This window comes from Lonchura striata, chromosome 15 (assembly GCF_050655825.1).
Source record: "Lonchura striata isolate lonStrDom1 chromosome 15, ASM5065582v1, whole genome shotgun sequence".
In the NCBI taxonomy this organism is placed as follows: Eukaryota; Metazoa; Chordata; class Aves; order Passeriformes; family Estrildidae; genus Lonchura; species Lonchura striata.
The window spans coordinates 13,540,191-13,567,991 of record NC_140717.1 but is presented as its reverse complement, the minus strand read 5'-3'; the positions used below and the strand labels follow the sequence as shown (position 1 = coordinate 13,567,991).

The window sequence follows — 27,801 nt, the reverse complement described above, 5'->3', positions numbered from 1 at the left end:
TAAGTGGTTTATGGGAGTTTGGCCCAAAGGACAAATTACTATATGACCTTAGAGAAAAAAAAGTCTTTATTATTAACCAGTTTTTTTGCACTGGATTATGTGCCTATTGGCCCAGACCGCTAAATAACATCTACACAATGTTTCTTTCATGTTTCAAGAATTGAAAATAACTGTACAAGGTTAAAGTACAAAAGTACACAAGACAGTGGACACGAAATATCCATGTATGAGCTCTTCCCATCTGCTGCTCGGTTTGAAAAGTAGAACTTTAACTAAAAAATACTGTCCTCCTCTATTTCTGTCAAGTTTAATGGAAGTGGGTATAACCTGATTACAACACTAACACCAGTATCACTAATCTGATATTTACAAAAAAATTGTATTTTTCAATAAATTAAAGTCAATGCAACACCCATGCAAGCTAGAATGCTAGCTTTTTGGTGAACAAGGACCCAACATGTGAACAAGAACCTTCCACAGTCTCAAACTTCAAAACAGCCTTTTTTGTTTGTTTTTTCATTTTTCAAACTGCATCCATTCCTCGCATAGAAGATGTGAACCCCAATCCCATTCCTCTTTGCGTGTGAGTCTGTGATCTTGCCATTTCATACTGTGCATCCAGATTTCTGAACACCTCCTCCTGCTGCTTCAGTGTTTTGTAACTCTCCTCATCCACGGAGCTGCAGCCAGCTTCATCCTCACTCTGGAAACACAACACAAACATCAGCTCTGGGCAAGTGAGGTTCACAAATTCTTGTAAGAGTAAGAATTCAACTATATGGGTTTACTGCTGCAACATTCTAGTGCAGATATTATCCCTCAAGAAACACACAGACCTTCACCCAGTTGATTTTTAAATTAAGTTCAACTTTAGATGCTGCTTTCGAGCTTAATAAATACTTAAAAGCTCTTAACTGCATCAGATTAACTTAAAATCTTTACTGGCTAAGATACAGTAAAATAAAAAGTGAAATCATTATCTTGCAATTAATAAACTTAACTACATATTTAGAATTCCTTACCTTAATGCCCATCAGTTTTCTGAATTTAACATTTTGGTCCTTGTTTCCAAAATTTAGTTTTTCCCATATTTCTGCAGATTGTGATTTATCCTGTTCAAATTAAAAAAAAAAAAAAAGGTCACATTTTTACATAAGATTCCTTTAATAGCACAATAAAGCAGCAAACTAAAGAGTAGTACTCATGACAAGCCCATTCTGTACCAGAGCTGGAAGTAAAAAGTTTCCAAGTCTCACTTTCCTCCTGCAGCATCCTCACAGGAGCTTTTTGTGAGGAAAGCCTTCCTAACCATGATGCTCAAAACACAGATATGTTCCTTCCTTTGGCATTTCCAAAGGTCTGGAAGCCTGGCTGGAACTCAGGTTTGAAGTAAATTATGGAAAAATGAATTTGTTTATTGCAATTCATCAATATACAGCACAATTCAGGAAGAACTGCCCAGAGAGCATTCAGGGCTCTCCTGCCCTGCCTTTTGTCTCCCACCATTGCCATGGAAACTGGTTTGTTTTTCACATCTTATGGAACAGCCTGTAAAGGTAAGGGAGCTTGTTGTGTAACTGCTGCAAGATGGAAACCATCCTAACAAACACCTCTATACCAGAGGAACAAAAGACAAAAACACTAATATTAAAGTGGCCATTTTTTCCACAGTATCAGCAGGCAAGCTCTACTGAAATCCAGCAACTTTCTGAAAAAGGAACTGCCACAGATGCCTTTCTTACTTCACTAATTGCCAAGGCATTTGACAGAGCACAAAAGCCTGAAGGCTTATTTGTAATTTATGACTTTTGTTAAGGTTCATATTGCATTTCTCTGCTCCTGAAAAGTTACCAGCAAGGTCAACAGACTTGCCTTAGAAATTTGCAACTGGAAAAGACACAACCATCACATGAGAAATCTCCATAGTCCCAGAAAAGAGAGGTTATACATTCTATACCTCAGCCATGCCTTCCCAGTAAAGGGAGACCATCTGCATTTGTTTAGTTGCAAGCTGTAGGTAAACTCACAAAAATAACACAAAGATCCAACTATATCTCTAAAGTTTGATGACATTCAGGGTTTCCCTGAGTCTTGTGTCACAACTATTTATCACTGAAGGACTAATTATCTTAGTCCTTTCACTCCTAATCTCAGAATATTCTGAGTTGGAAGGGACCCACAAAGATCATCAAAGTCCAACACCTAGTTTTACTGAAGTTTTATTTCAGGCTGATATTAAAACTTGCTAAGAGCTAAAAGATGGAAATAACATTCATCAGCATGCTTAAACTGAGTCCAAGATATTCCAAAATAAGTTCATGAAGGAGAGAGAAGCCAACATTACCCCTTCCTTTTTGCCTTGCCAAAGCATCTTCCGCTTTTTCTCTTGCTCAGCAAATTTCATGGGGTTCACTGCGGCTGGGTTGTAATAGCTGGGCACAGCTATGCCAGTCTCTGCCAGTGCCTTGGCCTGCAGCGCTGCCATCTGAGCTGCCATGGCAATCTGAGGGGTCACTTGTGTCCCCGAGGCCAGCAGAGCGGCGACGTTGATGACGGAGCCTCCCGTGGCTGCGGCCGCTGAGGAAAAAAGGGAACTTGCTAGAAAGAACTTTGGACTTTGGGAAAACATCCCAACAAACACACAAAACCCAACCACCAACCTGCCCCAGAACCAAACAAAAAAGCCAAACCCCTCAAACACTTCCTTTTAATAAAAGTTGGAAGTGCACAGGTAACAAATGAATGATAAAATACATGTGATTTCTCAGCTAAGTTTTAGTAAACCAGAAACTACAAGTGGAACTAATGCAGCTTGTGGTTCTAAATATCCCTGAGCAAACAGCAGCCCAATGGCCATCAGGAAATCATTTAACAGCCCAACATACACTTTTCTTGTACACTCAGCAAATAAGAAGACATCCCAATCATTTTTATTGGGGTTTTGTTTCATATTTTTAGTTTTGAGTTTTTTTAACATTTCCTAGCTCTTGGTGATTTTCTTATTAACAATTCCATAAAGACAACCTGCCCATCTGCTGGATAAGACTGCAACACTCCTGTAACATAATTCTATCTATCTTCCACTCATACTAATGCTCAGGAGGAATTCACTTAATACACATGCACTACCTGCAGCCATTTCCTGTTGCTTCTGTTTTTCCACCATTTCCTTCTCTCTCTGCTCTTGTAATTTCTTTGCTCTTTCCAGCCTAGAGATACATGAAAATAAAAATATTTAGACATGCAAAATCAACATTAGGAGCTTATTCACATCACCTATCACTAAAATCACCACAATTTCTGACCTTCTGGCTAAGGCTTCCTGTGCATCCATAGCTGTGTTTCGTCCCCGGAAAGGCGGCGGGCTCGGACTCCGGCTGTGGCTCCTGCTGAACCTTCGGGGCTTTTCAATTCTTTTCTTTCGCTCTCTGTAACCAAATTTAACAGTTGGTAAAACAATGAAGGTACACACGCAGCTTAATATTTCATAAAGTATTTGATCACAGCTTTGGAAATTTGCTTTATTATTCATTTGGAGCTCTCAAGAAAAGCTTTCAGAGAGTTTATACTGCAACAGTCGCCTTGTAAGACCACAGAGCTAAAACTGAAGATTTCCAGCTGTAACAGAATGTGCAATTCTGGGTATTAATTTACTCTCTCATACTCAGGGTTCAGAACAAATAAATCTGCTCTAGAGTCTAAATCCTAAGGAAAATAATCTAATTTCTTGTAAAAATTGCAAGAGAACTTGAATGAATCAAGCCAGAAGAATGTTTTTTAAACTATAAGAGACCTCAAAGCACTGTAATTATGTAAATAGGAAGCATTTTGAAGAGGCCCCATTTAAGAAGTGGAATAGTACTTCAGGAAATTACTATTACTCTCCCCTCTGTATCCTCTTCCTTAAATGTGCTTTGAGGGACTCTACTAAGCTGAACATTTGATTTGTCTTGTGTTTCTTGTGGGAAAAGAACCCTGAAGCATGAATCACCTGGAGCCTGACCATCTGAAAAGAAAGAATGCATTTTTAAGCAAAATACCAAAACATTCAGTTCAACTCTTCTTCACTAACCTTCTCCCCACCTCCTTCCAAGCAAGAGATATTTTTAGGACATCTGTATCTAATCCCATCTAAACAACAGCTACCCAAAACACATTTAAAAAGTGCTAGTAGCAGCAGTTCTCTGTGCCAGGATCATCAATATCTGCAGTACAAGAGCCATGGGTTTATCCCAGTTTAAGCCTCGTTGACACTGGTGTTTCAAACAAAGAAGGCTCAACAAAGGTTAATTTACAGGAGATATCACTCACACTTCCCAGATCTGCCATAACCAGTAATTTGATATGCACAAAGGTGTTTCTGTAATTTTTTAACTTAAATGTTACTATCATTCATTTGGGGCAACAGCTAGCTAATGGCTAACTTGACAACAGCCACTTTCCATGGCATTCAGATATTCTCTTTCTTCTGTTTGCAACCTGGACAGCATCTACAAACACCACGAAATGCAGACTGAAGTTATAAAAAGATCCTTGTTTACATGACAAATCTGGTAGAACACAAAGGAGGCAAGACTTATCTTTTCAGAGAAGATGACAAGATGCAGATTCAGGCACTGGGAAGTGACAGATCTGCATTCCTGAGATAAGATGTAATGCCTGTTTCAAAGATACCTTCATTTTTCCCGTGCTGACTATTGTTGTTTGGTCTTGTCTTTGGTCTGTGATGCTTTATTGCACTGGTAAACATCAAGGAAATAAATATTTGAGCTTTTGTACTGAAGTATTTCCATTTGAAACAAGCAGCTGCTGTCACGTTTTCCACCTAGCATTTAATCAGAGCCAAACCACTGAAGAACTGCCAGGAGGTTTTATGCCCTTACAAACCAAAAAATTGCTTTAAATGCCCATGAGAACAAATCCCCTGAAAATCTGAGCTTGACATTATGCAAAGAAACATCAAGAGAAGGTCAAGCTCTGCTGTTTACAAATGCTTCTCTCACAGCCTGCTCACTGCAACACAACAAAAACTGCATGTCAGGAATGAGGGAATTCCTTTCACAGGTGAATTTTAACAGGGTAGATTTCCACATCACATTTATCTGGCTTGTGCAGAGTTTGCCTTGATGATTGCCCCATAAGTCACCTTTTCCAGGCTTTGTCTGAGCCCTGAACTTGATGAAGTGTTCTAGCTCCAGATAAAAAAAACTTATGCCTCATTTACTTCCATTCTCTAGGATTTGTGAGACAAAAACATAACTTAAAACAATTCTTGCAGTATGTCCACCAGCATCCCACAAGGCCTGTTCTCAGTTGGAGAAATGCCTAAGCTATGATTATCCCTTAGTTTTTCTTCCCACATTTGATGTTCTGTTTCAGGTAATTTGAATTCCACTGCAGAAGCCAAAATCTATACTGGGACATGAAGTTTTCATGGGGCCATTACACACAATGTTCAAAGTGACTTTTAAACAGAGAACATTATCCACAGTAAATGGAAAAAACAGGGAGCTGAAGCCTTGCGCAACATGCTGAATGTAGCTTAAATACCATCCATTAAATGCAAGTAACTGTACCAACTGCAGACCCAGCTCTACTCACCCCAGCTCAACGTTTGGTAGAAAAGTGTATGTCAAAAACATGACAAACCATGTAATTCAACTACTTCTTCAGAAAGGTAAGTCTTCTGAACACTTTCACAAAGGATGTTGTAGCCTTACACGACTGTGATGGTTAAGACTCCAATGTTCCACTGTAATGCTGAGTAGTCATAACCAGTCATAGAACAATTAAAAATATTCTCATGAAAATACTATTAAGAGAACTGGAACAGTCAACACTTTCTAGCAGCTCTGCAGGGACACTGATTTTCTTTCAAACTACTTTCAACAATACATCTGTAGCAATCATTAAGTTGAATTTCAGCTTCACCATTGAGAAAATCCTACAGGGTATTAAGAATGCAAAGATGATACACAGACTTTACACCAAAATACTGAATGCATTATCAGTATTGAAAAACATTAACTTCTATACAGTGATGAAAATGGCAAATCCAGCATATCCCAGGTGAGGTATGGAATCTCAATTCTGTCTAACAGACCCAGACCAAGCCACTATGGGTCTGGATCAAGTGCTTCTAGAATTTAAGGAAGAAATCAAAGCACTCGGGGAGAAAAACTAATGTGATAAATATTCTCAAGCTGCACTTGACAAAGAGGAGCTGGTAATCACTAACACTGAAGAGTACATTCATATCAGAAATAATCCATCTGAACCAACATTTATCCTAACACCACACCAATTGCCACTTCACAGAAAAACATTAAGTTGACTTTGTGGAGCTCATCAGAATTAGCTTCTGATCTGTGTATCTGTTCTGACAGCCAGTGATTCCCAGTTAAACCTTCCTTTTACCTTATGTACACCAACTGAAGGGATAAATACAGCAGTATGCCAACCACACTACTATTGTATCAAACACAGGAAAGGGTCACCTGTATCTTATTCTACACTTCTTTCCACTTAAATACTATTGCTAACAAGAAGTCAGACTATGAAAAGCCAAGAGCTTGATGCTTCAGCTGCCAAGGATAAATGTTTCTGTAAGACCAAGCAAACCGCCCCGTCCTGAACCCGCTCTCAGTACAGATGAGAAAAAGCCAAACACATTTAACTGCACTGAACAGTCACGAACTGGTAAACCCATCACATCAGCCCACAACAGAATGTCCAACCAAACATCACCACGTATATGGAACGTAACACTTACCTGCTTCTGCTCCTAGTTCTGCTTTTACTTCTGCTTCTATGTCTGTGTCTAGATCTTGATCTAGAGCGAGATCTGATCCGTCGCTTTCTCTCTCTGCTGCGGGATCGGGATTTTTTCCTATCACGACTTCTACTACGATGACGTCTGAAACACACGCCCCAAATTCTTACACATGTTCTTGTACTCAAATGCAGTTTGTGCTTAAGGACTTACACATGGATTCATCACCACAGGGCAAAACACATCAGGCAGAATGGGGAGACTACAAACTACACGTGGAAATGCTCAATGCCTAGAACAGGTTAAGCTGTAGGTCTAGAGGATGAAATGGAAAAGGAACCAAACCCACCACAAGCCACAACTGAGCTGCAGAGTTTCTGTAAATAACCATACTCATCAACACTGCTATTTTTAGTTGTTCATTAAAGTGTACACTTTAAAACAAATACAAAGCCAAACTACTCTGATGCAGGAACCTTAAATGCAAGGCAACACAACCCTGCTCCTCTCCATGGTATTCTGAGACCTTTGGGAAGAGGTGCCCAAGTTGCAGCCTGTGAGTCACATCCAGTCCCTCAGCCTGTCATTAGCCACAGTTTGTTCCTCGCTACCCTGTGTGTTGCACATCCCTCAGCTACAAAGGGAGAAGCTCTGCTGGCAGCAACCTGCTTGTCCCAGGCAATTTTCCTACCCTCAGAACATGCTGGGTGGGCTACCAGGCAAGGGGGACTGGCCAGGACTCCCTCTGAAGAAGCTTATGATTTAGGAGGTAAAGAGCCATTTCACTGTAAGATGTATTTGCTTTCCTGTCACTAACAATAAGGTACATTTAATACCCTACTATTTTCTATACCAATTATAAATGTGAGATACATCCCCATATAAAGTCTTAGTTATTTTGCTGGCTACTTTGAAATAAAAATACAAAATTGCACTATCTACAAATGCACTACCCTGTGAAAACTGAAACATGCAATATAAACTGATGCTTTACACTAGGTCAGGAATGGAACTCTACAATCACGCAATAACTTACCTTTCCCGAGACCTGGATCTGGAATGACTCCTCCCTCTGGATGACTTTCTCTCTTTGCGTTTATGCCTCTCCTCACCATTTTCAGATGAATTTAGGCTATCTCTTCCCTTGTCAGAAGAATGCTCTTTGTCATTGTGATCTTCAGATTTGTGCTTCTTGGAGGACTTCTCTTTGGATTCATGTCTTCTTGCCTGTTTTAAGAAGAAGTTGGTTCTTTCAGGAAAATAGTGCAACAAAGAGAGTTAGTATGGGTATCAGAAGGTAAAAATGCTAAGTTGTGATGCAACATTAGTAACCTTAGGAGTGTGACTCAATCATGAGCCACGGCTGCTTTACCTAATGCCACCAACTACCCAAAGTTGTAAATGCACACTATAATTTTTCCCCCTTTTCCCTCCTCCCACTGTCTAGAAAGGATTTTTAAGGTATCCATCCAGGTATCTTTACAATGCTTCCATATAAGACTCACAGCATTATAACAAAAAAAACTGTCATTTTCAGTTACTGTCTCCATTCCAAGCACTTAAGTACCTATCTTAAAGAACCTGACAATTTATTAATATATATATATAAACACAGTTGCAGTGATTATTTAATATTTGCCTGAGTTTCCATGTAGAAAGTTACTAAAATCCACACGTTGTTCCAGACAAACTATTTTGCTTTTAGAACCAAAAAATCTTCTAGTCATCATTAGGTAATTATTTTCTAGATCAAAACTCTCTTCAGTAACTTTCAACAGTTTTTACAAAGCAAAGTGATAATTTACATGACTGACATCCCATTTTTAGTATTTCAAATGAACATGCATCACTCAGACTTCCCACAGTAGTTTTAAATTACAGCTATGCTGCTCCACTATACTGCAATTCCTTCCTGCAGTGCCTCTTAAAAAAAAAAAAAAAAAAAAAAAGACTCCTTTTTATAGCTGCAATGCCAAAAATATTTAGCAAGGTCAGGCCTGATTTTTGCCAGTACTTTCCTTAGAGACTAAGTCGTGACATCAACACCCTTTCTTAATATACCCAGTGTGTTTTGAATCCTTTCTTGCATAAAAGCATGGCCCACTTAAGTCTTATGTTTAAATAATGTTCTGCTCAAGTCACAAACTAAGCACGATATATTCATTTTAAATAAATCCCAATTATTCAGAAATTGTTTGTTTGGTTTTCTTGCTTATCTAAATATGTTAGCTACTCATAAAACCTTTTCTTCCATCAGAGCTCTTTCTCAAATGAGTCTGGAGAGGATTCTATAATTGGTTTTTACCCATTTGCCCAAGCTTAATACTTTATTCATATGTATCCATTTCTAAATATGTTTGATTATTGTTCTTCAAGTAAGCAAGAATATTAGATAATTTTCCTGCTTTCGCAGTATTTTATTCTTAGCTCCTTTAATAATCAGTTCTTATATCTGAGGCTACCTGGACACTAATTTTAAGTATATATATATATATATAAATTGTTCTCACATACATACTAAGAAGAATTACTGATATTCAGCATTTAGTCTACAGACAGAGCTTAATCTTGCAAATGAATGACAACAGTACATCTACTGTGGGAGATCATTTCTCATCTGTTCACTCTGCAAAACTGAAAAGCTGCTAATTGTGTAAGATTAGATCCAACAGCCTGGCAAAGCACTGGACAGGATTTTAAACACCTTTTTTTTTTTTTTTAATAATTAAAGAGAGTCTTAGAATTTTTTTAATCACATTTTCCAGACACACACTTAGTAATAAAACCACCATTATATCCCATAACGGATTTAAGATATTTTTAAGGGAAATATGAGTTTGAATGACTAATAGTTACCTTATCATGAAGTAGGCTTATAATTTTGCTATCTGAGTCTGCAGCGTCTTCAGTTCAGTCTCTTCGCGCATTAGCACGCTGAGTATGATTTATTATAGAAATGTTATCATGTGAGCTAAACAATATATTATTCAATTTCACAAAAACTCGCCTAGATTTTTCTTTCCTTTTTTTTTTTTTTTTTTTTAAACAGAGCTTCCATTGGAATGAGGGAAGAAGTTCCTGACCCAGGTTTGAGTTTATAAAGTGCCTTATCTGTTCCAGCCTATTGCCCCACATGGCTTAAGCTTCTTTATGACTATTTCGATGCTCCTGGTTTGCTTGTTTCAGCTCTTCTCCGGTGTGTGAGCCAGTTATTTTTAAGGCATTATTGATGCTGTCTCTTCTCACTCCTCTATATATTCACACACACACTTATTAATTTATTTTAAGAGACAGCCCTCTCAAATTTTTGCTGCTACTGTCACATTTCCAGCTGACTCAGCTTGCTTGTCAAGCTATGACAGCCTTCACAATTAAAGGATGCAATAAACAGAGCTCAGTCCGATGGCAAATTACTTTTAATACACCTAAGCAGACAGGTATCTATTATTCAAAGTCCTGAAAACTGACCAGGAACAAGGCCACCCAAGGCTTTTGGATAATGGAAGCTCTGTAAAAGTGATCAAGAACACCATTCTACTTCTCCACATGAACTCTCTCTTTTGGATGTTTCCACAAAAATTTAAAAAAAAAAAAAAAATTAAGTTACTAGTTTCTGAAAGCATTTTCTATACAACTATTACCTTGTCAACATGATGGCTGCAATCATGCTTCACTATGAAAGGCTCTCCATATCCATTTTTAAGCTTAAAGTTCTCAATTTCTTGTACTTACCATAAAGTCATTTATATAAGTTTACACACATGTGCATTACTATAAGATACTTTTTAAGATGTACAATTACCTAAACGCTACAAAGTGTTAATTACCTCTTTGCTTCTGCTCCGGCTTCTGTGTTTTCTTCCTTCAGTATCTGGAGAAGAAAACATTTACTGTCATTTACCAAGATAAAGAGGAGATTACCTGGCTATAATCTTTCTAGCCCCTTTCAATTATTCCATCCCTTAAAGTCAAGATTTAAAAAACAACAGCACTATATGAATATTTACTGCAGAAAGCAATCTCTGGCCTTAGTCCCAGTGCTTTGCATTTATTTAAGCTCTGGCAGTGAAAAACTAACCCACGTCACCCTCCAATCATGTTCTTCTGCCAGATAACCTTATTCTTGTTACAACTATGCAAAAGTATCCCAGTCTATGCTTTTCTAAAAAAATGAAACAAAATGAGACAGTTTCCTGTTTGGTGCAGTGTGACCATATCCCCCCTCCCTGATCCCCTCAATACAGATAAGACCCTTTTCTTCAACAGTTTCAATATTTAAGATACACCCCAAAGGTCAGTAGATCCATTTTTCCCCAATTCTAACAAGTTACTAGGGCTGTCTATTTTTCCCAAAATTGCTTCTGAGAGAATTCAGCTCCACAAGCAATTTGCTCCCATCGAGTCCATACCTGACTTCCGCCTTCTTTCCCTTGACCGCGAGCGTGATCTCGAATAATGATGCTTTGATGTTCTGGGAGAACTGGAGGCATCTGATTGTTCCTTTTTCTTCTCTCTTTCTGGAGAGGATTTTTCTGGGACTACCCCATCTCGTTCTGTATCACTACCCTACAAACGAGGACAGAATTATTCAGAAACAGAAGCTTAGGACTGAAAAGCAAGAAAAAAAACAATTTACCTCATGCTTCCTCTGAAGATATAGCTGATTTTTTTTTTGTTGTTAAGCCAATGCTGTATTCACCCTTAGGTAATAGTTTTATAGACTTGCAGTGAACTGTGTAACTGAAAATGATTTTTCAACATTTTAATAAAGAGAACTGGTGTAAAGTTCACACTTTGCTCTCTTACTACATTAAACTGTACTTTTTCCATGTACTTCTGAGAGTTTCAGTAACACTGAACTCTGAGGCGGTTTTCTCTAAATGGTGTTTGTAGGTCAATTGCTTTTTAGCATTTCCATGACCAGGTTTACTTAAGGTCAATGCTGTCCCAACAGACCTGAGTGACCGTTTGGGCATTACTGAAGCACAACACAGAATTCCCAAAGTTCTGAAGCACAGAATGAACTTTGAAGGAAAATGCAGGAAGGTGCACTGTGTTAGGGTTAGACAGTTCACTCTGCAATGAAGAAACACCTCAACAGCAACTCTGCAAAAAGATTTATTTGTAGGAGACCACACACAGGTCACTTACACCTGTTCCAAGATCACATTTTTACCAGACAATGAAAACCAAGATGTTCCCTCCACTCCCTGATCTAAGAGGATTAAATCCAAAAACTGGTTTTGTAAAATCAAGATACTCTGTGACACAATATGTGAGAGGTAAATGAGTACGACTGATGTACAATGCACTGAAAGGAACAGAGTATAAAAAGCACACACTGAGAAGGTGAATGTGCTCTCAGTAATGATTTTAGAGCTTCACTGCTTCTATCTCCATAATCAAACCTTCTGGTCAACGTGGGGCTGCAGAAAATGTCACTAAGGACATTATTTGGCCCAGAATTACTATTCAGAAAGACAATTTAATGCAGCAGAGGACTTGAATTTGTCGTTTTCCACCAGCTGCAAGTGGCAGAATGGTTTCCCAACTGAACAAAACAGGAAAACCTCTCAAATGCTCACTTTATATCCATTGCTTTGAAAACAAAGCAGCTACTTTGTCTTAAACCACAAGAGACATTATAAATTGTCACTAATATACTGTGGACTAATAGCAGACTTTCTTCATGACACACTACAGGTAAATATCTGGATTTCTATTTCAGCTACTACAGTTTACATTTTGAAGTTACTTGAGAAGAATGAGTATACCATCTACGAGTGTAAATCAGGTGGCATTTAAAACACACTATCCAAGTGAAACTGAGCCCACTGCCACAATTCCCAAGGCTACCAATCTCATTATTTACACAGTGCTGCTCATTAGTGTCCTTGTGCTCTGCACCTGAGGGAAATCTCTGCCCTACAGAAAAAAACAGCAATTAAAAACCTGACAGAATTCACTGAGATTGTTCTCAGTTCTCACACTGGCACCAGGCTCAGCCTTACCTTGAATAAGGCCCTCACCTACAATTTATAGGAACTTCTAAATATAGTAGTAGTATTTTTAATCTAAGTGCAAAACCAAAGTACATAATTAAAGTCCTTTTACAGAAAAATGTACCTTACTCTTAACGGTGTAAGCTATAACAAAAAACAAAGAAAATTATTAAAAAATAATTAATTTTCTCCAGAAGTTTAAAGTCCACTTGGCTCTGTTTAACCACTGATCAAACTTTAAAGACAAGAACTTGAACTACCAGATTAGACACCGAAAAATCCTTAAAGTCAGCTTTAGAAAGTTTTATCACTTTCCAGCCCTGCTTGTTTGTTGGTTTTGCGATTTTTTTGCACTCAAAAACTATTTAACAACTTTTGAAAAAATCAACCACATCAAGTTAACTCTTTGATAACTCTGATTCTTTAACACAACCAGAAGCTAAATATCTTTGTACGTTACCAGATCACAAATTTTTTTTCAGAGACAATAAATCCACTTAGGCCCTGTTTGAACATGAGGGGCCAGTGGTAACTACAGCAGAGGCGTTTCCCATCGATATTAACCACAAAAAGCAGGATGGGAGCGAATTAAAAAAAAATACAAAAACAAACAAAAAACAACATGTGACAAAACACAAAGAAAACGGGCGAAGAAAATGAGAGAAACGGAAATTTAGCATGGCACAGACACCAGGTCGCTCCCCTCACAGGGAAGCTTCGCCCCACACTCCCTATGAGAAACGCCAATACGACCACAGCGCTTCTCCCCAAAGCCATGGATCCACCAGAGCTCAGTCCCACGGAATCTTCTCCTCTCCCCAAGCCCCGAGGAATGAAACAGAAACTTCTGGAGCCGGGGATTGAAGCGGTGGGCGCAGCGCGGCCGCCCCTCCCCGAGCCCATCATGGCGCCGCAGCCCAAGGCGCGGCGGGCGCCATTTTGTGCCTCCGCGCACACGGCTCCCGGCCGGGCCCTCCCCGCCTCTGCCCCCCACAGCCCCTTCCCCGCCACCCTGGCCCCAAAACCCGGCAGCGACCGCCGCTCACCGCCATGACCGAGCGCCCGGGCCGCCGCCCCTCAGCAACGTCCTCGCAGGGCTCGACCTCCCTCGGCTGCGCGGCCAGAGCGATCGCGCGGCCCCGCCCGCCCTCACTGCGGGTGCCCGGATGTGGCGCCGGGGGGAGCGCGGGGGAGCGCGGGGCGTTGTGGGCCGCGGAGGCGCCTTCGCCTTCGCCGAGGTTTGGCCGCAGCCGCGACCCGTGGTGCTCCCGCCAAATTGAAATCCGGGAGCGCTGAGGGGGCGCGGTGAGAGGAGTCGGAGGTCCCTGAGGGCTCGGGAGTGTCACCGGTGAGGGGGCCGGAGGTCCCCGAGGGCACGGGAGTGTCACCCATGAAGGGATCTGGGGTCCCCGAGGGCACGGGAGTGTCATCCCTGAGGGGATCTGCGGTCCCTGAGGGCTCGGGAGTGTCACTCCTGAGGGGATCTGCGGTCCCCGAGGGCACGGGAGTGTCACCCCTGAGGGGATCTGCGGTCCCTGAGGGCTCGGGAGTGTCACCCCTGAGGGGTCGGGCCATGTGGGCAGAGGACCCTCTGGAAACAGGGATGTCACCGGTGAGGGGTTGGGGTCCCTGTGGGCATGGGTTTGTCACTCCTGTCAGGGGCAGTGGTTCCCTAAGGGCAGGGATGGGGGTCCCTGTGAGCAGGTGGACAAACCTGTGGCGTTTGTCACCAGGAGAGGGATTGAGGGTCCCTGAGCGCAGGGAATCCGTGTTCCTGTGAGCAGGGGGTGTTCATAGCATGATGGGGAGCACTAGCAGTGAATTGAGTTGGTGAAATCTCTTCTCCCCAAGCTGCCTTCAGCCAGGCCGGGATCCACACTGCTCGCCTGGCTTTAAACAAGCTGTTTATTCTCCCTGCCCTTCCTCCTGACACAGTGTCCCCATACAGTAACAAAACTAATTACTTACCTGTAGCCACGTAACTTTGTAGAGTTTTCTGCTCTACACCGTGTTCCTGAAATGTTTATCCCAGGCAAAGATGTGGAATGAGATCGAGCTGCTGCTGAACGAGGACACAGGGCAGCTCCCGGTGGGGCTGGGCCAGGAGTGTGGCACTGCCTTGTACCAGGTGGATACACTGCTGCAAATCTCATCTTCAGAGAAGGTACAACCCATCAAAGCTGTGCTTTTGTCTTTGATTAATTTGTCTTTTTTTCGTCTAATAATTACCTGGTCTCCTTTGTCATGTTTCTGGAGTGTTCCTGTGTGAAACAACCTTTCCCTTCCCAGGTCTCTGGGAACCCTCAGCTCCATGCACGCAGCTCCAGGGATGGCAGCGTTGTTGTTGTTGACAGATCTGTGGCACTTCTGGACAGCACTGGGCTGTCTCTTCTGATGCACATTCAGTTTGGTGAGTTCTTTCCTTTGGAATTCCACTTGGCAGGTGAAAACTGGCTTTTAAAATATCTAGGTTTGTACAGGAAAGCATAGGAACTATCTGACTAGCCTGTAAAGGCAAGCATTATTACAAATACCTAAGTAATAAGAAGTGATTTTGGCTTCTGAAAACAATGGACTATTTCAGTACAATGTAATTAGAATCCTTTCTAACTTCTCACTGAAATGGGAATAATGGATACCAAAACCACTTCCTGTAGGACTCTTCCCATATTTCATTTAGTCAGAATGGCTTGTTTTGAAGAAATCTGGGACACTGTGTTGTCCAATTCTTGCGTTAATATTTATTCATAAAACCCATATCTTAATATCTGGCATTTTGCCATGAAACTTTTCAGATACTAACGTGGATGTAGTGGATATGTGTCAAGACAAACAATTCCTTGTGGTTGGTGAGAGAAGTGGCAGTTTACATCTTATCCACATCCCATCAAAACAAACCTTGCTAACAAAGGTACAGTAACTTTTCTGTTTAATTCTGCTGAGAATGTTTTGTTCTCAGACTTTCTTGAGGTTTTTTAAAATCATTTTTCCAAATACCAAAGTTTAAACATCCTTGCTTTTTTAACCACATATTCTAACTAAACAGGTGAAATGGACACTTCTGTTCCCATGAGTAATGAATAAGGAAAATCTATTTAGGAATGGCATGCATAAACAAGAACCTTCATAAAACAGAAGTTTAAAGTTTGAACTGATGATCAGTATTTCAATTTTCTTTAGTGAAATACAGAATAATAGTCTTTATGCTGTTTCTATTTTAGATTTTGGTTGAACAATCTACAAGTGAAAAGACGTACTTAAATCTCTTTTTTGTTAAAGATAATGCAGATGCAGGTAAGAAGTGGATGATTTTTTTTCTCCCCCCTTTGTCTGAATTTTTGTAATTTTGTTCCCCTTTAATAGCTCTCGGGGAAAGAGATTACAACATAAGTAATACAGAAAAACATAAAGAAAAGTTAATTTTATGTGCACAATGCAAAGCAAAGTTGTAGAAGATTCTTTATCTCATTCATTATTTTACAAATGTCATAGGAAACAAACATTCAGAACTTTTTCTTTTGAGACTGTGATAAACATGAAAATGCTTAAAAAAGGAATAATTCCTTCTATCTTCTATCAGAGTTCAGTAGTTCTGTTCCATAAGCTCCCAGCCTTGTTCTGTCATAATAGAATATATTCTTCTGCTCCTAGTTGGAAATGACAACATTTTTGTTCAAAATACTCTAATCTATTGGTCAGATGATTTTTTGGGGTCAGTTATCTCACTGTCCTGTTTATAAGCAAGTCTTCTCTTTACTTGCTCTTGAATACTTCAGTTTGAAATATTTCTGTTGGGTTTTTTTAGGTGTTCATCACATGTTCATTCTCACAAGCAATGGATGCTTCTGCATTGTGTGTGTCCCTCTTGGAAAAATACAGGAAGGTAGGATAAGCTTGGGATTTCATTGGAACAGGGAAACCTGTATTCAAAAACTTTCTTTGTGCCTTTTGAAAATTTTGAAAAAGTTTATTTAACACTGATTTTATTTTTTTTTAATATTTAGCCATTGAGAAGATGGATATGACTACAGCAAAGCAAGTAAGAAACACCTGCAAAACTGGCAAAATTGTTAAAAGTGCAGGGTTTGTAATCAAACTTTGCTCTGTACATTCCATTGACTATTTACCAGCCATTTCTCCCCCTCACAACAGTGGTTGTTGCTTTTCCTGCTCATTTAGAAATGAGCAGAAATTTTATTTACTGGTTCTATAAATAACTCTTTTTCTTCCCCATTTGTGGACGTCTCTTCTCTCCCACCCACAAGTTACAAGGGCAGATAAAGACAACTTTCATTGCCACGGGAGAGCATCACAGCCTGGGCTGTCAGGATTTTGTCATCAGCAGCTCAGTGAACAAAATCCATTTGATAATTGGGGTAAGCACTAAGGATGTGATTGGAACAATTTTCATGTGATCAATGATGACATTTTTGGATCTGCAACGAAATTTCTCTCCAGCTGCTTGAAAGAGCAGCTCATCAGCTTTTTGCGCTGTTTTGCCTTTCATTTGCTTCACTGTCAATTTAAAGATTATCACTTGTGCAGTGTGTCCATAGCTTTTCTCATAAGGAAAATGCTGTCATTTCCAAAATTACTTTGTTGTGATGTGTCGCTGTTGAAGAACTCCAGTTTAGAAGACGAGAAAAAAACCAGATTTATTTCAAATGCACCACTCTATTTATAGGGAACATAGTGCAGACTAATTTCACTGGTCTTAAAGTAAAAACATCTTCCACCATTGGTGTGCTCTCAATGATGCACGATGGCAGAACATATCTATAAACAATGTGAACAACAGGAGAGATGGTGAATTATTTACATTCTTTTCCAACTCCTTCCCAGGCCCAGCCTGGTAGAAATGTCTCTTTATGTCTCTGACTGAACACTGAGAATATCCACAGTGATGGATGAGGGAAAGTATTTCCACCCTGAGTTTCTGAGCTTAGTAAATCACCAGTTCCTGGTGTGTACAGGCTGGATTGTTTATAGATACTATCCTTGAGCTCACAGACAGAAGTTGGCAAAAATCTTCCAATCAGATTCTCATTCAACAAGGCATGCTAAAATTACAGGGTCTAATTCAACAAAGATTTTAAGCATGAATTAATAAGTACAGCAACTAATAAAGAAATTGAAATATAGACTTTGAAATGTAATTTGGGACTGCAAACAGGTTCTCTGAGTTTATTTTTTGAAGCCTGTTGAATTCAGTGGAATTTTCCTCAGTAGGCACAGAGTAATTTCATTCAGCTTTTAAGTTCTGTGAGAATGAAAAGTGGGTATTTTGAAATACTGTTTTTCAAAGAGCCAAAAACTGCTGAGTGTAACAATCACTGTAACAAAGGCGGGTCTTGAAAGGAGAAGGGGAAAAGGTTCAACTAAAAATCAAGAAATCATTGTATTTTTCTGAACATCAGTAGAGGAATAAAGTTAAATTTAGGTTTGCAGATTTCCAAGTTTAAGATCAATGGTAGAAACAGACATGTCAGTGGTCAAATATCTCCTGTCTAACCCCATTTTGCTTTGCCTCTCCTCACAGGGTAAAGGGGATTACGTGCTCTCCAAATGGGAGGTGGACCCCACCAGTGCCCTGGTGTCTGCTCAAAGTTTTGCTGATTCAAGTCTGATCCAAGGTAAAGAAGTTTATCTCTTTATAGACAAGTGCAGATTTCATATTTAATTGCAGAATGTACTAATTTTCAGTTATTTCATTGTTCTTAATAAATTCACATGTACCAAACAGAACATGTTTGTAAAGGTACAGCCAAATTTTGGCTTCAAAATTGCAGTTTAACTTCATTACATAAATCACAATTCACTTTAAGCTAAGCTTTGCACAGTCCTAGGAAGTTCCATGCGGTTAAACCATGAGGTTGCCAATACTTGGTTGTGTATTTGAATATGTTTTTACATATCTCAAGAAAAATAATGAATTTATGTGAGTATTAATATTTTTTAGGTGCTGCAAAACTTCAAGTCCTTGACAATCAGCTGTTTGTTTTGGATACAGAGGTATGGATAATGATTTGATTTGATCTTCACTTTACTATGTTCTTGAACCGGCTTATAAACATATTTTTAAGGTTTAAAGTGAAGTTTCTGTAAAATGAAGGTGCTTATATCAAGAACATCTTGATCTTTCTGTGCTGTTTTTTTTTAAATTCTACTCCTATTCATTATTTAAGCCACAAAATGTAATATTTTGCTCAAAAACTGTCTTCTATGAAGAATATATGAACTCATATCTGTTTTTTAATCTAGAACATCTTAAGCACATGGGATATTTATTCTCTCACTCTAATTTGGGATTGGCCTTTGATACATATTGAAGAATTTCTTCTCACTACTGAATCAGATTCCTCTCAAGTCACGTGGTAAGTGAAATGTTACAGCACCAATCCCAAGAAGTGAAAAGCTGTCTGGTGCTGTGATTTCTATGAAATATCTCATTATTTTGGCCCAGATTGCGGTGCAAAACATCATGTCCTTGTCAGAAATTACTTTTCTTAAAAAGTAAGATTAAACAGAATGTGTGAAAAAATGCAACTACTGTTCTAAAGTGTTTAGAACTAGTGTTCTAAAGTTAAAATATAAAGGGATTTTTAAATGCTTTTTTTTGTCATGGAATGAAAAATTTTCTAAAACACAGAGGCCCAAATATTTCACAGTTTTAACCTAAGATTCATACAGCAAATTTTGCTTTCTTTTTTCTCTTTCTCATTCATTAGGCAAGGGCTTGCCAATGTGAAACTGATTGTCATGACAATGCCAGATGACAAGCAGGTATAATCTCCTTTTCTGTGTTCTGCTCCTTAATTATTATGCATTTTCTCATAGGAAAATAGGGGGAGAGGGGTGGAGGTGGCAAAATATTTGAGGCACAGAGAATTCTGAGGAGAGACAGAGAGGGAGGCAACGTTTGAAGCTTCATTAAACTTCCTCAAACTGGAAATCTGCATTCCATAAAAAGTCCTACAAATACTGCCCTCTAATTCCATGAGAATTCAGAAATGATTCTGCAAATATCACTCTCTCAGTAGTGTAAAAGAAAAAAAAAAAACAATTCTGATTTCTGTATTTGTTTCCTCCCTTGTTTTTTTTTTAATAGATGAGAAGCCTAATGGTTTTTGCATTGCCCACTATGCAACAGCTCTATTCTCTGGAAGTGTCTCCTGTGTCTTCCCTTGTTCAAAGTGTGATTTGCACTGTACGTTTTGATTTTTTTTTATTTGAAGAAATATAGTTGTCTTAATATGTGTAAATATTAAAGAGGGTACTGTGTTACTCAGGTTAGAACCAATTTCTGCTAGAAACTGTGCAGGAACCATACAAAAAAAAATTAAGTGATGTCCCCAGAGGAGAAAAATATCCTATTATGAAGCAAACTGAACTATTTAAATTTAGTCTGAGGTCTCTTGCACTGTTTAATAGCACTGCTAGTCATTCCTGCTTTTGTTACAGCTAAAAACTAAGGGAAATTTTTTAAGTTCTCCTAGCATAGAGAAATGCTCTGGATTTATTTGGAATTAAATTCATTTCATGTGATGGTTTCTGTCATTGCATTCTACAGGATACAATATACTTTTTGGAAGGAATTCATGAAAAGCATCAGATGTAAGATAACATTTTGTTTTTACTAGCTCATTATTATATAAAAATGGCAGGTTGCTTGCACACAGAGTTGATAAATTCATATAATTCCCTCTCATCCTCAGGCCCTCTGAAGACCCAGTTTCTATAGTTGTGATGAGAAGTTTAACTGAAGCCCTGCCAGAAAATAGGTACTTGTTTCTGTGAAAAAAACACATTGTATTATATATTTTTTTAAGTATCTGGACTTACATTGAATTGGTTTATTTTATTTCATCTCCAGACTAAGTCGTTTACTGCACAAACACAAATTCACTGAAGCAGAGAATTTTGCTATTCAGTTTGGACTGGATGTTGAGGTGAGTTGTTCATTCATGATAAACACATTAGAGATTAAAGAGTATAACTGAAACTATGTTAAGATTCTTGCCCTATAGTCAAATAGAAAGTATTAAAATTATTACAGATATTACCAAGGCAGTGGAATGTTACCTTATAAAACAACTCACCATACTTGTATTATTTTTTTAAACAGCTTGTATACAAAGTAAAAGCAAACACTATTTTAGAGAAAATGGCTTCAGCTTCTCTTGGGAGTTATGGCCAGGAAGACTTGCTGGCTCTTGGCAATGAAGCCAAAGAAAATTTGCAAAAAATACAGGTTTGTTTTTAGTTCTACCCTCTCTCCCTACTAAAGCAATTCAAATTATAAAGGATCTTGGAATTAATATCGGTTGTTTCCTTATGCAAACAGGACAACCAGTTTGTTGTGAATTACTGCATCAATGCTCCATGGCCACTGTATGAAACCACACGAGAAATGCTGAATTATGCTAAAGTCAGAGTAAGGGGTTTATTTGTTTCTATTTCTTCTACTCTTCAACTTCTATTCCACCCTTCTGTACAACTTGAGAGGGGCACAAACCAGTTACAGTCATTCCAAAGGCAAAAGTAAAGGCATTATAAATCCTATGTAACCAGACATGAAGAAGCAGCAAGTCTTGATCCCATCTTGTTCTTGGTATTGCTCAAGGGCAAGAATGAGTTCACAGTTTTATTTTGTATCACAAAGCAGGGTTTAGTTTTGAGTCGCATTTTTTAAAGTACTTTTTAAATATTAATTTTCAAACTAAACTCAAATTAGGTCACCTTTTCTTGTTTTCTTTATTTTAGTCTTATCAAACAGAACCAGAAAGGATCTGTCTGATCCTCCATCCATGCAGAAATCCAACCTGATTAGATTGGATCAGGTTAGATCCAATCTAACATTGTAAAATCTCAATTTACAAAAGTCCTGACTTCTTGATCATGTCTTTACTGCACTCACAGTCCTGTCTGCATGTTCTGAGTTGTCAGCCAAACCCTTTCATGTACCTTTTTCAGATCTTGAAAAAGGACAATAGAACCAATGCTCCACCATCTGATGAGGCTCCAGTATCCATAGCTGAGGTGAGGACAAATTTCTTGGATCTGCAGTATCATATAAACAATTGTAATGTAGAGTTTTACAAACTGTAAATTCAAATTATAACTGTAAAATACTGCTGAATTTTAAAAAATCTAAACAAAATTAAATTTAATAGTATGAAAGAGAATCACAGTAATTACAGATTCAGAAATAAGCCATTCCTTCAGTCATAGAAAGATTCAGTTTCAGATGCTCCATAAGTTGAAGGCAGAACCTTCCTTAAAGTACTTTTTGGAGTTTCTTTTTTTTTTTTTTTTGTTTAGTCCTGTTGTAAACTGGCCTCATCTGCCTTCAAAGAGAATCAATGCTTTAATCATGTAATGCAATAATATGTTCAGCCAGATATTAACCTTAAATCTCATCTGCATTCAGGTGTTGAGAGCTCAGGCAAGGCTTACAACATTCTGTGAAGCTTTTGGAATAGAGAAATTCAGGTTTGTTTGTGTTTATGATTTAAAATAAATTGTGATTGTTAAGCCTGTACCACTGAAATTAAGATTATTTTAGGATTTTAATATGAATTCATTAAACTTCAAGCTCTTCCTTCTTTGCCTGAAGTTTCCCATTCTGTGATGTGGAGAAGGGAGAATGCAAAGAAGTTGAGTCATCTTGTATTGAAAACATAAATTATCTGTTGCACATCCACTTAAATAGTTGGGGTTTTTTTGTTCAATATCTGTAGGAGGGATTGTGATTTTTACAAACACAAGTACCACTCCTGTTGTTTCTTCCAACATCCAGCACTAGGTAGAAAGGTTTTGAAGTTCTCCCCCCAATTTCTTTGTTAATGACATTTAACAAAGCTTCTCTTCCCCCTCACTTTTAGTGGCATTGCTTGGACAGAATTCCTGAATAATGAGGATGTGTTCAAGATTATTGTTTTTCAGCTGGAAGAAGGAAATTTGGCTTGTGCTCAATACCTCTGGCTTAGGCATCAGGTGAGGTGGCACAGACATCTCTGGGATTTATGGAAGGGGTTAAATCTCTTCAATTTTCCAGCTTAATTTCACAGAGGCTGTTACAAAACAGCTCCTCAGAGAAGCAAAGGTCCATGGCAACATCTCATCAATTACCACAATGATTACCTGTTCACTTGGATGCTTAGGAGGCTGAACTTCTTATTGATTTGGGAATAAACTGGTATTTCTGATGTCAGAATTCATATTTCTAAGTCATGGCAGTTTGATTTATTCTGCAGTGCTTGTAATCTTCCACTCACTTTCTTGCAATCACAGCTCTTGGAATTAAGTGGATGTTTGCTGCCTACGTTAAAATCCTTTAAAAATAATCACGCAGACTCCTTACTCTGAATGACACATTTAAGATAGTGTGTGTGTGTGTGTGTGTGTGTGTGTGCTGTTATTTTATTTTTTAGTGCAAGACTTTCAGTTCCATGTCTGTTTTCTCAATAAGACAGAACTATAGAGTGAGTGTGAAAGTAATAGAACAGTGTGATTGGTAAAGAAATTCCTTAAATTGGGTCTTTTTTTAAGAAGACCACACTCTAGTTTTACTGAACAGAGCTTTACTGAACTCTAGTTTTACTGAACAGAAACTTCTTTAATTTCTGTCTATGACTATTGAGATTTTCTCTTCGTGAAATTTACTGGCTCTTCTTATTACTGAAACAGCTTTACAGAATATCACATGAACATATACTCCATGGATCTGTAATTGTTCTGGTCTAATATTTTAGGCTGATTTTGAAAGCGGCTTTGATGAGAAAATGCTGAAGGATTTGCTCAATGCCATCCATTTCACTGCTCCTTTGGAGGAACTTTGTGCGTGGCTTAAAAATTTTGTGATCCCCTTCTCAAGAAGGGTTGTGCCAGATGGACAGGTGAGACTGACTTAAGAACTGCAAATTGTAATTTTGTCAGACTAAGATGATTTTACTGTCAAGCCTCCAGACTTCTGAATGTCAGGAATTTGTTCCTCTGTCTTTGAAATGGATTCTTTTCCCTAGCATTTATATTTGAAATTATTTCTTTTGGAAGAAGTTTCTGATGGCAAATTTTGCTTTGATAGATAACATAACTCATAAATATATTTTTTTCCAGAAAATATTAGCAAAATGGCTGGAACAAGCTGCTCGAAACCTTGAGTTAACTGACAAGGTAAATCACACTGCAGAAACTTGGCATATCTTGTATTTCTAGATGTATAATATGGTTTGCTAACATCAACTATTTTGGACAGGCAAACTGGCCTGAAAATGGACTCCAAGTGGCAGAGATTTTTTTTACAAGTAAAAATCAAGGTGAACTAGGAGTGACAGCTTTTGGCAAGTGGACTTCTTTGGTAAGAAATGTAACAAACACAAAAATTAGCTACTAAGAAACTTCAAACAGATGTTGTGTGCTAGAGCTGGAGTGGAAGATAATTATGTCACTGGTGAGTCTGGTGGAGATTGACTTAATACCATGAAAGGAAAGAATTCCAATTTTCTTGTGTTTAAAGATATAAAAAAAATAGATTACAGCCTCTTAATGGTCTCATCTCCTAACATTTCACTTCTCAACACACTTTCAGAGATGTGGTGACTGTGAAGAGATACAGAGGTTAAAGAAGCTGGTAAATGATTTACAAGAATTGAGAAATCTGTACAGAAAATACAACTGCAGACTGGCATTCTGTGATTTTGAAAAGGTAACACTGCAGACACTTGAAAAAGTGCTTTTCAGGTTCTGAAAAGAAGAATATTATAGCATGAAATTTAAAGTCAGACAAAAAATCCTGATGGATGTTGGTTATATTTCCATTCATAAGCTAGTAAGACTATTTGAGAAGTTGTATTACAAATTTTCTTTCAGCTGAGGTTATAAATATAGCCTAAGACACTGTGAGAAGCTGTGGCTCAAACTCTGGTTTGCAGGTTATTACAGATCATCTGCTGTGGAAACAAGGATTGGCTACAGAGAAATTGGAAGTACAACTGAACAAGAAAAGCTTTGTAAATAAAAGGGTTTATTTGAATTAAATAGGGTTTCTTGCTCTGGAAATCTTTCAGTTGATTTCAGTGGCCTCTGGATGTTGGATTATGGATCAGGGATGTTAATGGCCTTGCACTGATATGTGTGGTATTCTAACATGGCCTTTTCCCACTTGCTGCCCAGGAAAATGCAACCACTATTGTGTTTCGCATGCTTGATAAAATTTTGGCACCAGAGCTTGTCCCATCAATTTTGGAGAAATTTATAAAACCCTACTTGTGTGAACACAACCTACAAAAAGATGAGCTTCTTCTGCAGTATGTCAAGGTATCCATATTTTCTTCCTTTTGAAGAAACCTATTTCAATATCAGGAAGCAGAAACCAAGTCTGATGAACATTTGAATTTAAAACTGAATTTTAGGCCCAGCTTTTATATTAATCCTATTCCTGACAATGAAGTTAATGATAGTTACTCTTTCAGTTATGAAACTATCCCTTAATGCCCAGAAAACTTGACACTTTTGTTCATATTATAAGTTACTCCTATCTTTTCTGATTTCAAGTGTTCTGACCACTTTTATCCAAACAGGATTTGCTGGAGCGCTGTCGGACACGATCGATTTCAGTGTTTGAAACTGCCTGGGAGGCCAAGGCAGTGGCTGTCATTGGCTGCATCTCTGGCACTGATGTAAGTATGTTTCATGAAAGCCATCAAGTGACTTCACCACGTCAGTTCAGAGCAAAACGTGATTTTCACATAATGCTCTGAGTACATTTTTAATGAGTGCCATGAGGAGAAGATAGTATGTTATTATGTTATCTTCTTGTTCTATCATCTCCCCTGTGATATTTTTTGAGGACATAATTAGTTGTGATGTCATCACATGGAAAACTCACCAATTTTAATATGTATAGAGCCACAGTGTCATAAATGACTGCAAGCATTTTCTAATTGAACTTGACACATCATATGATGACAATAAATGCTATTTATGCAAGTGAAGATTGGGCAAGGAAATAAAATACTTCCCTAAAGGGATCAGTCACACATGAACAATACTTCAAGGGACTATTTGAAGCTTATTTTGAAAAGTGAGCTGTTTGTGTCCCTCTTGCAGCTGAAATTTGATGCAGTCCTGCAGATAATGCATGGAGCTGTGGTGCCATGGAGTGCAGCAGTGGAGCAGCTGGTCAAACAGCACCTGGAAATGAATCATGTCAAGTAAGCAGCATCCACAGGCTACCTTTGGCTGGGGAAATACTGTGTGTCTGATGTGATGATTAAATCCCATAGCTGGCAATAGCAAAGGAATTAATGATGGTTGAATTTGTCCCCAGAGTGAAGTTACTGCAGGAAAGTTACAGACTGATGGAGATGAAGAAGCTTTTGAGAGCCTATGGGATAAGAGATACCAATCTTTTAAAGGACAAGCAGATGATAATGGTAAGTTACCAAGAGTTTAGATTTCTCTAAAGGTCACAGTGAACAGCACTTGGTGATTTTTTTTTTTTTTACCATTTGAATTGGTTTTTTTTAACATCTCCTCTTCATTAGAAGACATGAATATTTCTGGAAAAGTTCATAAATATCCTGAGGAACCAGACAAATTTTCAGAGTTCCCAGGCTAATTCAGTCCCCAAGCCCTGTTTTCTCCCAGTTACACTTCAGTCAGCTTTTCTCTAGATAAAACTTTTAAGCTTCCAGGTAACTTGCTTGATACAAACTAAACAATTCCATTGGTAAAGTAGTGTGTATAGACTAATTCCTTTGTTATCCTTTACATCAACAAACTAAAGTCCATTTCTCTTTTCTTCTTACAGAGGCTTGCCAGATACATTCTCAAACAAGACACCCCTACTTGCTTGGAGGATGCCTTGAAAATTGTGGAAGCCTACATGCTGCCCACTGGAGAAGTCTATTTCCTGAGGATGGTGGACCTGATTAACAAAGGAAGGGTAGGGACTGGAATTTAAAGACACTGAAGCCTCTTGATAAAACAGGGACAAATTGCTGAAGTCTTATAAGCAGTTTGCATAAGTATTTTTAATTCAAACTATTAATGACACCTAACTGCCTTAGCAGCAATGTTTAGCATTGAAAATTAATTATTTGTCAGAGTTTTATCCTTCTTTTGTGGCAGAATAGGGTGAAAGTTGTGACCTGCAATACACCAGATGAGTTTGGAATTGAAGTCTCTACACATTTTCATGCATTATTTACCCTCACGACCACTGTGCAGCCATTGCATCAGAACAAGAATGTACACGTAACTCAGCTTCTCCAAAAGCAAATGCCCTTTCCTTTTAATTATTTCTGTTCTAATTTTGTTTGTTTCTTTTTCTCCTTTCAGGGAGAAGAATCTCTGACTTTGCTAAAATCTCTGCCTCTTGCTAAGACTGAGGAAATTGTGGAGAGATTGACTCTGTGGGGAAGACTGGTGTTAAAGAACAAAGCAGATGATCTTGAAGAGGTACCAAGATTTTTCACACCACAAAGTGTGCACACAACTTATTCTGAAAAGGGAGAGGGTTGGATTTTTCCTGAGAGAGCTGACAGACTGTGGCATAAACACCTATAAAATATTTACTGCTTCTATAAAGGATTAATATGTAAAATAACTTTCTGTTCCTTTGCTTTTCAACGGGCTGTGCCTTAGATTTGGTATTTATTGCTTAAGAAGTTTGTGGAACGTTGCATTGTACTTTAAGAGGTGAAGCCCAAGTCTATTCTGGCAACATTTTAACAAAAAAATAAAAACCTCTTCTTTTCCTGCAGCAAAAACTACGAATGTTTATGACTAAGACACTGGTGGAAGTCCTTAAATCCTGGCTTAGCATTCAAAAAGGTAAAGGTACAATTTCAACATCTTAGATCTTCCTTGTGTAAATGGAATCAAAATGTAATTGTTTTTCTCCTCCAACAGACAATTCTGTGAAAAAATATGAACGTGAAGAAAACCTAAAGTTGTTTGATACACTTGCTAGTCTGCAGGTGGGTATTTATTGTTTTAAATCCCTTTTTGATTTACTGGAGT

General features: G+C 38.4%; 2 protein-coding genes across 5 annotated transcripts in view; one reads left to right on the top strand and one right to left on the bottom strand.

Annotated features, from left to right (window-relative positions):
- Window positions 1-48: 48 nt before the first annotated feature.
- Window positions 49-13,928, bottom strand: RSRC2 (arginine and serine rich coiled-coil 2). Of its 3 annotated transcripts, XM_021544623.3 has the most exons (11): window positions 13,821-13,928; window positions 11,182-11,338; window positions 10,600-10,643; window positions 9,629-9,706; window positions 7,809-8,021; window positions 6,773-6,916; window positions 3,306-3,428; window positions 3,130-3,209; window positions 2,345-2,577; window positions 1,023-1,112; window positions 49-703 (listed from the first exon to the last, which is right to left on the bottom strand). In XM_021544623.3, exons 4-11 carry the CDS (start codon window positions 9,634-9,636, stop codon window positions 524-526), a joined length of 1,071 nt encoding a protein of 356 aa, XP_021400298.1. In that variant the 5' UTR covers window positions 9,637-9,706; window positions 10,600-10,643; window positions 11,182-11,338; window positions 13,821-13,928; the 3' UTR covers window positions 49-523. The 3 variants fall into 3 exon arrangements, with proteins under 3 accessions (XP_021400298.1, XP_085448876.1, XP_021400297.1); XM_085592750.1 differs by lacking the exon at window positions 9,629-9,706; XM_021544622.3 differs by lacking the exon at window positions 9,629-9,706 and having other exon boundaries at window positions 7,809-7,999.
- Window positions 13,929-13,983: 55 nt separating this feature from the next.
- KNTC1 (kinetochore associated 1) overlaps window positions 13,984-27,801 on the top strand; it is a 31,132-nt gene continuing 17,314 nt past the window's right edge. For both annotated transcript variants that reach the window (XR_014958604.1, XM_085592737.1), the window contains exons 1-33: window positions 13,984-14,122; window positions 14,807-14,938; window positions 15,064-15,184; window positions 15,570-15,685; window positions 15,996-16,068; window positions 16,580-16,657; window positions 16,779-16,813; window positions 17,040-17,150; window positions 18,314-18,407; window positions 18,734-18,786; window positions 19,036-19,148; window positions 19,503-19,557; window positions 19,883-19,981; window positions 20,345-20,388; window positions 20,490-20,555; window positions 20,648-20,723; window positions 20,900-21,025; window positions 21,119-21,208; window positions 21,748-21,813; window positions 22,205-22,266; window positions 22,659-22,770; window positions 23,529-23,672; window positions 23,893-23,949; window positions 24,032-24,133; window positions 24,365-24,481; window positions 24,949-25,092; window positions 25,356-25,454; window positions 25,885-25,988; window positions 26,105-26,210; window positions 26,588-26,722; window positions 27,118-27,237; window positions 27,543-27,612; window positions 27,691-27,758. Coding sequence is in view for 1 of the 2 variants with exons in the window: in XM_085592737.1 (XP_085448863.1) it covers window positions 14,813-14,938; window positions 15,064-15,184; window positions 15,570-15,685; window positions 15,996-16,068; window positions 16,580-16,657; window positions 16,779-16,813; window positions 17,040-17,150; window positions 18,314-18,407; window positions 18,734-18,786; window positions 19,036-19,148; window positions 19,503-19,557; window positions 19,883-19,981; window positions 20,345-20,388; window positions 20,490-20,555; window positions 20,648-20,723; window positions 20,900-21,025; window positions 21,119-21,208; window positions 21,748-21,813; window positions 22,205-22,266; window positions 22,659-22,770; window positions 23,529-23,672; window positions 23,893-23,949; window positions 24,032-24,133; window positions 24,365-24,481; window positions 24,949-25,092; window positions 25,356-25,454; window positions 25,885-25,988; window positions 26,105-26,210; window positions 26,588-26,722; window positions 27,118-27,237; window positions 27,543-27,612; window positions 27,691-27,758 (2,982 nt within the window). In the remaining variant the exon portion in view is untranslated. The remainder of the gene's footprint in view (window positions 14,123-14,806; window positions 14,939-15,063; window positions 15,185-15,569; window positions 15,686-15,995; window positions 16,069-16,579; window positions 16,658-16,778; window positions 16,814-17,039; window positions 17,151-18,313; window positions 18,408-18,733; window positions 18,787-19,035; window positions 19,149-19,502; window positions 19,558-19,882; window positions 19,982-20,344; window positions 20,389-20,489; window positions 20,556-20,647; window positions 20,724-20,899; window positions 21,026-21,118; window positions 21,209-21,747; window positions 21,814-22,204; window positions 22,267-22,658; window positions 22,771-23,528; window positions 23,673-23,892; window positions 23,950-24,031; window positions 24,134-24,364; window positions 24,482-24,948; window positions 25,093-25,355; window positions 25,455-25,884; window positions 25,989-26,104; window positions 26,211-26,587; window positions 26,723-27,117; window positions 27,238-27,542; window positions 27,613-27,690; window positions 27,759-27,801) is intronic.

Coding starts and splice junctions, on each gene's coding strand:
- RSRC2 (XM_021544622.3), bottom strand. Junction 6,917..7,808: donor AGATCCAGGTCTCGGGAAAG/GTAAGTTATTGC, acceptor CGTGTGTTTCAG/ACGTCATCGTAGTAGAAGTC. Junction 3,429..6,772: donor AGAACTAGGAGCAGAAGCAG/GTAAGTGTTACG, acceptor ATTTGGTTACAG/AGAGCGAAAGAAAAGAATTG.